General features: G+C 34.9%; 1 protein-coding gene across 2 annotated transcripts in view; it reads right to left on the reverse strand.

The window, feature by feature from the left end:
* LOC145287896 (glypican-6-like) overlaps positions 1-12,710 on the reverse strand; it is a 296,452-nt gene that overhangs the window by 178,882 nt on the left and 104,860 nt on the right. For both annotated transcript variants that reach the window (XM_080135836.1, XM_080135835.1), the window contains exon 2: positions 5,017-5,178. In XM_080135836.1, coding sequence (XP_079991962.1) covers positions 5,017-5,178 — 162 coding nt within the window. The remainder of the gene's footprint in view (positions 1-5,016; positions 5,179-12,710) is intronic.

Here is a 12,710-nt window from a genome sequence, read left to right on the forward strand (position 1 = left end):
ACATTAACTTTGTTTTTTCGGATTTCCAACGACGTTTTACGTTCGCTAAACCTCGGCTGTGGACGATGGAGGATCCCCTTAATGTGCTTTCCAATGAGCCTTCATTTGTTAAATTCTGATGATTTAGTCACTGAGATTTCGAACTTATGAAATTGCCAAAAACGGTGGTATATCATTCAAACACTACCGTGTTGGCAACCTTCATGTGATTCCCTCCTGTAAGTATCTAACTTTTGTAAAGAATTGGGGCAATCAATCGTGATTGGTGGCACTTATTCGATATTTGTACCAGTATTTTGCTTAATATTCGATTTCTTAACGATTATAAAGGATACTTTTACAATGCTTATGGCAGCCATGTTTTTTTTAAATCATTCTAACAGAACAGAGCGAACACTGTTTTGAACAAAAAAGAAAATGTTTTAAAATATGCTGAACCACGAATAAATTATTCTTGCCTTTGGTAACATTCATTTATTGTATACATGCTTTTGACTCTTGTTTTTTTTCTGTTGACTAGTAGAAAATATCTTCAAACCAACATTACATATTGTTTGCATACTATTATATATTTACAATATAATTATTATACATATTTATATTCAACAGATTTCCATATGGACCCCCCCCCACCGTACAATTTTTCTGTAAAGCATTTGTGGATCCTGGTTTATTTCGGTTGTTTTATGCCATATCAACCCTTTAGAATTATTTTTTATAAAGATTTTATGCTTTAAGTTCTTTATATCTTTAAATATTTATTCATGGTGTTTGGTTTGGTTGTTTTGTAAAGGAAAATCGCTTTTTGTTTTTGTCTTTCCAGAACATGATTGGGTCTTGCAAAAGGGAATGTAAACTTACAACAACATCAATATTTGGTGAATTTTAGGCCAAGAAGCCAATATCTTCAGACAGCCTGATCTGGTAACACCAGCAGCATTCCATATGGACCTCTTACTAATTACGATGAACTTCTAAAGTACAATTTCTTTTCAGCGTTCTCCTGCTTAAAGCTTTTGTTGACCTCGGCTGGGAATCGTTGATTTAAAACATTAAAATATGAAGAAAGATAGTCATAAGATGCGTTTGCAGATAAAAATTCCATTTCAAACTTAAGATGTGACAGACAGACAGACCGGTTGACCACACAGCGTCTTAGCAAAAAGATCTGGTTGCAGCCAAAAAAAAAATCATTCAACTATCCCCCACCCCTAAAAAAAAAACAAACAAACAAAAAAAAGATATATTGTCCCTCTTATCCACCATCAATATTCATCATACACTTTAGATAAGTTCTATTATTTATTTTTATGTAAAAGGAAGAGTTCGACTTTGAAATTGGAAGGCAATTCTTCGTGATAAGCGAAATAAATTACTTGTAATCACTTAGCATTTAGTAGTGGTGAGAGGAGGTGGAGCAAAGATGATGAAAGATGCGGAATGTGCGCGGGATGGATAAAAAAAAAAGCAGGGGAGGGGATGCACCCTGACCTCATCTAGATTTATAAATACAATTGTATATATAAGAAACCAGTAGGGCAATCCTGCTTTACCCGGGGAGCATGGATAAAGATAAAAATAAAGTAAATTTCTAGATTAACACCTCCCAAGATAGAAATTTAGAAATAGAAACTGCTGGAATATTTTTGCTATTATGTCTAGGATATGATTCCCCAAGATTGGAAGGTTCTATTTATAGACACTGCGGATAGGACTTGACCAACCATGCTCTGGTCGCAACCAATCAGAAACTAGAATCACTGAATAAAACATGCTGGATATTTTATAATTCCCCGCACATGATTTTTTGTGTCCAACACGAGAAGGAATTTGCTCTCCGTTTGCAGATTTGTACAATCTGACACTTGTACAGATCGACTACACAACGCAAACTATTCTTCATCTTGGCTTTTACAATCCAAAGCTTCTCTGATTGATAACTGGTGCCATTTTGTTTGGACCAAAATTTTTTCTTTTCTTCTGAAACCAAAAATAGCTTTCAATTCAAAAGAAACATTCTTTAAACCGTGTCCTGATTCCTTCATAAGGTTCGCGAAGTTTCAAAGGCTTCAGGTGAGAAGGTATCACCATCAAAAGATAAAAGACATCTAAACACGCTGATAGCTATAGAAAACCTGAATTCATCCCGCAAATACAGCACACTGTTGGTGATAACACTAGGAGATCCATAGAGTCGTTTACCAAAGAACCAAAAGGAACAATCTGAAATTCTTATAAAGGCATTTGTTTTCAATTTTCTTATTGTTTTAGCCAGGGATGGGGTATCCTACCGGATGCAAAACTAAATCGTACATTCCAACCGAGAAATCTTTTGAAGTTTCTAACCATCCCTTTAAGTGCAAATTATTTGCATCTCTCTTGCACATGGTCCACCAGGTATATTTGCCAAGTAGTTTTGAAATTCTTTTCGATGAGTACAGTTGCTCCTATGATTACTGGAATGATGGAGATCTTCCTAAGATTTCAGTTTCTTTTTATCTCATACATAAGACCTTGGTATTTTATTATCTTTTCCTTCTAAGCTCCGTTTAACCCAGCATCATCCATGACATTAACTTCTACAAGGGTTGCTTCTTTCTCCTTGTCCCATATTACTATGTCAAGTTTAATAGCCCCGTTTTCTAGGTACGCACCTGTAGGAATTGCAGAGTCATAGTGAATGGTTTACGACTTATTTCCAACTTATTTCTGGTATGTGTACCCACGATTTGTTGCTGCATTCGATATTCAATTTTTTACAGATGTTCCAGTGGAGATATTTACGCACTCCCGTGTGTTCCATTGTATAGTAGCCACCCGCCAACAGAATTTTACAACTGGATGTCAGATGGCTCACACTCATTCTACTTCTGTGTGGCAAGACCTGTTTTATGTGACAAGTAAAGTTAATATTGCATTAAACTGATGGATTTTTTTTTTTTTTTGTGATGACCACCTGGATTTTCTTATAAATCTAAGACGAACTAATTGATGAAACCAGAGTATTCCCAAAAGACACCGAAATTGACAGTATTTAAAAAAACAAGTGAAGCATGCATGGTCCCCCGTGAGTGCACAGTGAACGAAGCATAAAAAAAAAAAATGACTAAATTCAGCATCGCCCCTTCCTCCATTTAGCCTCAAAATTCCCCAGGGGACGTCAAATCCTGACGAAAATGAACAAACGGTGCAGTTTTAGGCTTTAACATATGTAAATTTGAGTTCTGCACCATGCAAAAAAGAAATGACTAAGTCCATCATTTGCCCCCCTCCCCCCATTTAGCCCCAAAAGTCCCCAAGGCCTTAACATATTTAAATTTGAGTTCAGCACCATGCAAAACTGCTAAATAAACATACACAGAAAATTTTGGACAAATATGGTTATATAGTTCCAAAAATTGAGTGTTTTTATTAGCCCTAAAAGAGCCCCTGAGGCATACCCAAGAGTTATTGCGAAGTATAGACAAACAAAATTATATAGAAATCAGTTATATTAATTTATTTTTATTTCGAACTATTATTCTCATCTTTATTAGTTATTTTCATCTTTATTAAGAAATAATTATATAACAATCGGTATGGACCCGACTACGGAAGATCAGATAATAAATGTGGATTTATAAGATCAAAGAATCCAACCTTGATCACCCTTCGGGGCCCGTGGCACAGTTGATAGAAACGTTGAAGCTCTACAGTTCCAGATTAGCATTGTCTGAAGATAGCGGTTTCAATCCTACCCAAAGCGTGCCAGAGGTTAATTGGCCAAAAACGTGGTGAGACGACAACAACTACAGATGGCAGTGATGGCTGAGAATGCAGTTAGGAGATTCGAAGTTCCTATTCGTCGCGGTTACCACCTGACGAAGGCCAGAGAAATTAGTTGGCTGAAACGTTGTGAAAACAACAACTAATAAAGATGAGAATAATAGTCCGAAATAATAAATTAATATATATATAATGCTCATCTCAAAAAATGAATTCAAATTAAGGAAAAATATATAGAAATCAGTTAGTTACAACTTTTAAGAAAGTTTTATAAAAATCTAAGGCATCAATTTTTTTTTTTTTTTTAATAAGCATAAAAGTGTCAATTTTAGCCATTTCAACCTGAAAGGCACCCCTAGAGGAGCAACCAGAGTTTTCCCAGAAAATTCGTTCTGTTACTTTTTTTTTTTTTACTCATATCATGTTTAATGTTTGTGCGAAATTTAAAAAAATTCCAATGCGTATTTATTGAGAAAAGTGCGGATAGATGAATGGACGAACGGACAAGGGAAAAATTACAGGTCCACTCTCCTTGTAACTTGTAATACATGATCTCTCTCTCTAGAAAGAGAAAGCGAGGGCATTAAAGAGAATGATCATACACATTTTTAAAACTATTTTGATCCATGCATTATTGTTTTTTTGTTTTTTCAAATATAACTCAATCGCCAACCTTTTCAAATTTCAATAGTCAGAATCCCCTTACTGAAGGAATTTTTTTTTTTCATAAATCAATGTTTTTTTTTTTTAAACTCTAAGCTTCAGCCCCTGTCCCATCGACGAAATGTTTTTTTTTTTAAATCTAAGCTTCAGCCCCTGTCCCATCGACGAAATGTTGCATCCCTCTGCCTGTTTTACAAGTATTTTAATGGTGGCTGCTCTGACAAACTACAAGCCCTTGTACATCCTTGATGAAAATACACACGACAAACCCGACAAGTAGCGGAGTCTCACTCCTACATAGTAGAGACCCTAGATCCTTCTACCTCTAATAGTTTCTTCCCCTAGAACTGCTAGACTTTGTCATTCTCTTCTGGTTTTCCTGCTTCCATCTGTACTGACATGCAGAAGTTCAAGTGTAATGTGAACAAACATCTTGCTGTTAAACTCCCTACATAGTACCCCTGCAACTTAGGTTCCTGATAATAGGCCCCTACATCAAAGTGGCAATGTTCCTTGTTTGGGGTGAAAATGTAATTAAAAAAGTAATTAAAAGGATGGGTGGGTTACATTTTTACAATTTCTACTCACCATCAAATTTTGAGGTTCGTGACGTAAACGTCGATTGGATTGGTTCGATTGCTTTGTCCATTAAGTCCTGATATTCCTTCATAGCGAGAAGGGTCAGTTTGCTTTCCATTTCTTTTGTGCAACAAGTAATTCCTTTTGGACATAAGTCTCCAGCGTCTTTTTCTAAAAGAGAGAAAAATAAAATTATTTTTTTTCTCCAAATAAAATATTACAATATATAATAAAAATTATATTTTCATAAACTCCTGCATCACTTAAAAAAAATGGCATACAATTCACTTAAAGTCAATTTATGTGGCAATATAACATACTTCATTACCATTTATTTAAAAAAAAAAAAAAGTTTAGTCCGGCCAGGAAGACTCATGATATGACACATTTTAAAATAATTACCTAAAAATAAAAATCAGCAAAGGGTATAATCCATATTTTAAATTGAAAAATATAATAGCAGTTGTCTACCTTACAATTAAAATTTTTCTTTCTTTTTTTTCGATTTTCTTATTAATTTAATCTAAACTGGGAATGGGACATTCTACCGGATGCTAGGCATTCACCTGCGGTCTCATATATTCCAACCGAAAGATCTTTTTAAGATTCTAATCGTCCCTTTGCAGTATAAGTTTAAAAATGTGCAAACAAATAAAAGTTTAAACGTAAAATCATTGCATCCCGAGCAACGCCGGGTAGGTGTGATAAGAATTTTGTTTTGTCATATATAGCGTCTATTTGCGTAGGTTATTTAATGTTGAAACATCCTTCCTATTGTAAATAATAGCTGGTACGGGTGCGTCTGTTTAGTGGTATAGTCTTTTAGATTATTCAATGATGAAATAAGAACTGTTGGTTGTTTTGTTTAATAGCAGATTAACATTGTTGCAGAGACATCATTTCCATTGGATTGTACCATGTTATTGCAAACATGATGAGCATCACTACAGTTCGTTTTAAAACACGTTTGATATGATGGACAATGAAGTAGTATGATTTGCGAAAGGATGACCAAAAAAGTGTAAATAGTACAGTAACCCGGATGTAAGATACTTCTCCAGTCCATAACGATCTCATATCCGGGTTACACTTGTAGCCGAAGTTTCTTACATGTACATTTTGGGACCAGAGAAAATCTCTTGTATAGGGGGTTTTCTTATATTGCGGTCTCTTATATTCGGGTTACACTGTAATTAATTCGATATTGAGGATAAAAATGTAACATAGCGAGGATGCGCGGATGTAAATGCACGCAGAGTGACGTCAACGGTTGGGGGGAAAAAGGACTATATATAAAAAAAAAAAAGAAAGAAAGAACGATCACGAGAGAGAGAGAGAGAGAGAGAGAGAGAGAGAGAGAGAGAGAGAGAGAGATAGCAATCGAGATCTCGTGAGAGACGTGGATAACATTCATGATCATGTGCGAGGCGTGAAGGACACTCGAGGAGGAGATTATGTGAGTGACGTTGCAAAAAAGAACAAGCGAGTCGGAGCCATTTCCTATTTTTTTTCGTGGTCTCCTTTGCGACTTAAGTTTTACACAGCGCGTCTTGGTTCGTGGGCGACGTTACAAAAAGATCACAGATCATTTTTTATATAGAAATTATCTTCTAAAACACATGAATTTCCGTCTTTTTTTTTTTTTTGCAAATTTAAAATATTAGCTAATGCAATCTCTATGCAAAGTTTATTGTTATCGTGCCGCTATTATAAAGTGTATGCTTACTTGAGGTTACAGGGGTGGGATACAGTGTGCGTCAAAAGAGATTTACTCTAACAAAACCAGCAAAGTATATAGGAAATAGACCAATAGTTACACCAGCGTCCGCTCACTCAACCAAAGACAAGCCACGTCTTTTAGAACGACACCCAACAATTATCTTTGGCGATTTCATATCCTTTAATGCCAGATTGGACTTTTAAATGAAGAAACAAAATTACAAAATATAAAATGAAATACTTGTGTCAGATCCCGTTAATGTTATCTTTCTACTTTGTAGAAAATATAAATAATCTCTAAAAAAGAGGGCGAGAAGAAATGGTATTATTTTGATTTACATTTAACGGTGAAAGTCATTTCAAAATTGTTCATGACAGACCAAAGAAACTGAAATTATTTCAAAATTGTTCATGACAGACCAAAGAAACTGAAATTATTTCAAAATTGTTCACGACAGATAAAAATGTCTCCCAATGATGTAAGATCGCTGCAAATTATTTAAAAAAAAATTTGTTTTTAAAACTGAAAAAAAAAAAATCTTTCAATTTAATAAATTTGCTGAAATCCAACGCATAAGATTGTCATCTCCATGCATAAATAGAGGTTGCTGATAAAGCCTCCCCACCCAATCTTACTGTGCATGGGGCATTAAGGGGCCTGGGATTGAGGAATAAATCTAGGCTTTAGGGGGGCGGGAATATGAAGGGGGATTTGAAGTTGAAGAGGAGGGGTTGTAATTTTTTTATTATTTTTTATAAAGATTGCATTTATTGTCATTAATAATAGCTTAGATTACAAGTGGGAAACTTTTCCCCATGAATGTTGAAGAAAGAGGTTTATACCCCGACCCTGCCATCTTTAGATTGCAATAAAACCAGAGTGTAATAATCACTGTGAAGCCCTCTCCCCGCAGACTAGCTTTTATAAGGAACCGTGTCTTCCCTCTCCACTAATGGAGTCAGAAAAAAAAAAAAAAAAAAAAAATCACCATTACAGAATTGCTGGTTCCCATTTCCTCCTCTCCGGGGGGGGGATAGTCTAAAAAAAAACGAGATTATTTAAGGGTGGATTTTAACAACCAGGGAGAAAAAAATGAATAGAGGAAGGAAGCGTTTTATGCCGCAGTTTAATAACAGGTTAAATTTTACAGGTAAAAATACAGAACAATAACAAGGGTGTATACTAGAAAAAGAGAAGCAAATTCTTACATCTCCTCCCATCTACATCATTTCATTACATAAGAAAAGTTAAAAGCCCCCCCCCCCCATACACATACAAGGACAGAAAGACAAAATGAGGGAAGATTGAGCTGTTACGATAACTTGATTGTATGAGCCAGATTCCTTTATAATGGATACAGCTTGTTAGGCAGGGGACATTTAAAGCTTACCAAATTAAACGTTACTATTGTTGAAGATGTTTTAAAGGAAATACAATTAGTACAACTCTATGTATTATAAATAAAAACCGGATACTTGGCTTCTGTATAATAAACGTCAATTTAAACTATTAATTATTAAAAAAAAAAAAAAAAAAAAAAAAAAAAATCAAATATGGCGCCTTTATTTATCTTAAAATAATTCCTGCCGATCCGGCCATGATCCTATTTTCAGAAGAACTAAAAAGACTTATTCACAGCCAATATTCACGTAAATTTACATGCTATTAAATATTTTAATTGCTTTTTTTAATTTTTTTTTTAATTTCTTTTAAATCGCAAATACGTAATGTAATAGTGGGCAAACTAAAATAACTTTTAAACTGATTTAATGTTTGGAAGAAGGAGGCAGAAGCGAACTCTACGTTTTGGGTAAACAGAAACGAATTGCTACTAACAGCTATACACGCATTAACAAGGTAAAAAAAAAACAAAAAAAAAAACGCACGCACACACACATACACAACGCCTAATACTCACATACGCGCATTGCTTATATCCGCATATGTTTACACTGAACATTTTAACTTGTGATTACTAAACCAAATTTCTTTATCAAGAACGTGTTTGTACAAACGACTGACAGTAACTTTTATATTCATATCTCTTGTATAAAAATGTTTTGTTATAAAATTTAGTTTTCTCCATTTTTCATGTACAAAACTGATTATGTTTTCGGTAGCACTTGCTACATGGTGACCCTTCTATCTTCTCAATTTTTTTTTCATTTATTTCCATTTTTATATAGATGCATGCATGTATTAGTCGGCTATATTTAAAAAAAAATGGACAAATAAAAAGAATACGCAGAACTTCATGCTGATATTCAATCAGATTTGTATAAATGAAAGAATGCTGGCCAAGTATACGAATATATATATATATATATATATATATATATATATATATATATATATATATATATATATAATATATTCCGGTGTATTCTTTCGTTAAAACAATTTTTCATGCCCAATTCATATTAAATTGGTGTGTGGTTCTCACCTATACATAAAGATGCTATCGTCGTTTAAAAGAACCTTTACCAAGGCTAGGAACCACGCTACAATCTTTTCTTACCGAATAATTTTTTTCATTTTACTAACAAAAATATGGTCCCTCAGATGGCACACTTTTTGCTAGACTGGGGACATTATAGAATTGTGAAATAACTACATCTGATACATAGTTAAACCAAAATAAATTGTTTTTGACTATTAAAATAGTTTCAAACGCTATGAATGTTTACCCTTTTATGTATTTATTTATTTTATTATCACTTATGTTTGGATTCACGATTTGAAACATGACGTATATCATAAATTTATGACGTCACGCCAAAGCTATAGTTATTTTGTTAATGGAAAGTTTTAAAGTCCAAATAGCTTAATTGAAAGATGCCGTTGTGCAAGTTTCAGAGGTCTCATTAGAATGCAATATCTCTTTCTAAAAGTAGTTCAGGTCCATGGCATTTACAAATGAGACAAATTTCGTAATGTTAATTATTAACGTTTGAAAATTGTGACTAGTGGACAAAACTTCTATTTATATAAGACTAGCCTGAGTGCCCGGCGTTTCCCGGGTGTTTTGGAGATATGTGTTGAGAAAAGAAAAAGTGGTAGTAGGCAGGCAGGCTCAAACCCATACCGCGAAAGAGGAAAATAATGTGAAAAAGCAAAAAAACTTGACGTCTTTGTCGTTACGTCCATCGCCAAACCGGAAATGACGAAGGTTAATCAATCGAAAAGAGGGGATGAAAATATGGGCCAAAAAACAGACCCCCTCCTTGTAGAAAAGTACCCAGTGAAGGATGAAATGTTTTTAGCCATTTTTTTCGATATTTGTCGTCGGAAGGGTCGGCTTCAAAACGGTACCGATCTCGTGAAAATCGGTCACCTCTGTCAAAAGTTTTAGGCATCAATACATACATACATGATGATTGCAACGTCTTGTCAGACGAGTGCCACTCCCTCAGACATTTAAAATCCATGAGGCCAAATGCCTGAGGGAGTATCTATACAAATATGATGTTACAGAGTCTTAGCTTTGTACGACAACTAAGTCTCTCTCTCAGTTCAAAATGTTGAAATCCAGCAACAAGCAAGAGCAAGATAGCCAGCAACAAATTAAACTGCATACCAGCTTAATGCGGGTACTGGTCTTCCGCTTTATTGTTTTTTAAATCAGAGATTTGCTTCTCCTAGAAAGGTTGCCTTCACCACGGCTTACGGGAGCCCTCTCTACCCCAAAACTCATACATACATACATTTATACATACATACATACATACATTTAAACAGACAGGTGAGATTTATATTATAGATTCCTCAAAAGATATACGTGCTTATACGGAAGACGCTTAATTTAAAACAAGCCTAACTAACCGACAGAACCCCTTATTGAGATGCTTCGACGCATCTAAAATACAATGTGTTCGTTTGGCATGTTCACAGATGACAATAGCAATATATGAATGAGTGAGTAAGAGAGCAATATTTGATCTACGATTAACCCAATTCGGAAAATCTTTTCAATCCAAATTTGTAGAGCATATTCTTTAACGGCTCAAATTGATTCCTTCCCGAATGTTGCACATTGTTGAAATAACTTAGCCAGATGAGTTTAGATTTAAAAATGAATCACATTTTGCACGATCAGAAGTATTGTCAACAAACTTACCAAGGAGAAGGAAAGACAATCTCTCTCTGATGAGGACATTATTTGACAAGAGGATGAGGAGAGGACATCTTCGGATACAGGAGAGTCTGTCTAAGGAGGAATGGCCAAAACGATCAGGTTTCATGCCCCCCCCCCTCCTCTAGCTGTCTTACCGTGGGTTCTTTAAGGAGGTCAAATGAGTAGGGAAGGGGCGGAGGAAATTGCACAAGCACCAGACCCTAATGGATTGAAGAAGAGGAAATAATTAAGGACTATTCATCTGCAAATGATAGGAACCAGTCTGTCGATTATTTAGACGCGAGATAAAATTGAAGAATCTTATATCATGGGGGAAAATTAGGTCATTTTGCAGTAGAGACAACAAAACCAAAAAGTGGTAAAAAAATAAAACCAAATAAAAACAATAACTGTTATCAAAGGCCAATATATATTACTCTTCTACATACCTGGCTAAGTATTTTTGTTTTAAGATTTTTAAAGTGCTTATTTACTTCGAGATACAAGTAGTGCCGAGTTATACGGTAAATCAAGAAAACAAAATGGATGACAGTTTTCTGCTGGCTCCTACTAGTATTTTGTTTGTCAGTTTTTGAGCCATTATCGAAACTCTCCAGATAACCGTCTAATAACAGCCATTTTTTTTTTTCTTGTTCTAACGTATGACTCGGTTCTACATGCGTTTCAAAGTAAATAAACACTTTTAAACAAATTAAAACACAAAAATGAATGGTAACGTTCAATGCGGCCAAGACTAAGCGCGTTTCCTTGAATAATTACAAGAAACCTCAACCACAAATAGTTATGGCTAAAGATACATTACTTTAAAGTTTTTTTTTCTTTGATCTCCTTGCCTTAACATTCGCAGGGAACATGAGTTGGAACTGATACATCTAGAGCATTGCCAAGGCTGCTGCGAAGAAGGTGTGCTCTCTTTACGGTGCAAGAAAGTATCTTCACAAGGCCACCATTCGCCTATGTATGGAGTAATTGTTGTCCCATTTGGGTTGGTGCATCTGCTACTAGTCTCTCGCTCCTAGACTTGATTCAAAAGAAAGTTGCCAATATGATAGGTCATGAACTGTCATCTAAGTTTCAACCTCTGTCTCATTGATGAAATGTTGCGTCCCTCTGCCTGTTTTACAAGTATTTTAGTGATAAATGCTCCGACGAACTACAAGCCCCTGTACCCCCTCGACAAACCTGAGAAGCAGCAAAGTCCCACTCCTAGACAGATCCCCAGATGTCTTCTACTCTGATAGTTTTTTTTCCTCCTGGAATTGCTGGACTTTGGAATTCCCTTCTGGATTCTTTTTCCCAACTGTACTAACATGCAGAAGTTCAAATGTAATGTGAACAAACATCTTGCTGTACAACTTTCTACATAGTATCCCTGCAACTTATGTCCCCCCTAAATCAAAGTGGCACTGTGTCTTGTTTGAGGTGAAAATGTAATTACAAAAAAAAAAAAATAACCCGGTAACTAAAAGCGTATGTTGACTTCAGTAACAATTATTTGTTATATATTTGTCTTTGACCACTTTTTCATTCTGTAAAATTCACAAAATGACATCTTTTTTAAAAGACCCTATTAAAAAATAATTTATACAAGTTTCTATGGTTCCTGTTTATAATTTCCCCTACATTAAAAACACACAAAAAAGAAAAATCTATACAATGTATGTGTGTGACGAAACGAAAATATAATCCCAAAATCACGCAAATTGGTCAAGTTGCTTTATTTTTCTAAAAATCATTTTAAAGGGAATTCGTACGCATTACAACATATTCTACTTAAGTGTGAATTATTGTTAAGTTATCTCTCTTGTTTATTAGATTTTTTTCCAGAATAGCGAGCAAACGGTCAGT

The sequence above is a fragment of the Euprymna scolopes genome, chromosome 11 (assembly GCF_053919585.1).
Source record: "Euprymna scolopes isolate OS-2025 chromosome 11, ASM5391958v1, whole genome shotgun sequence".
Taxonomy (NCBI): Eukaryota; Metazoa; Mollusca; class Cephalopoda; order Sepiida; family Sepiolidae; genus Euprymna; species Euprymna scolopes.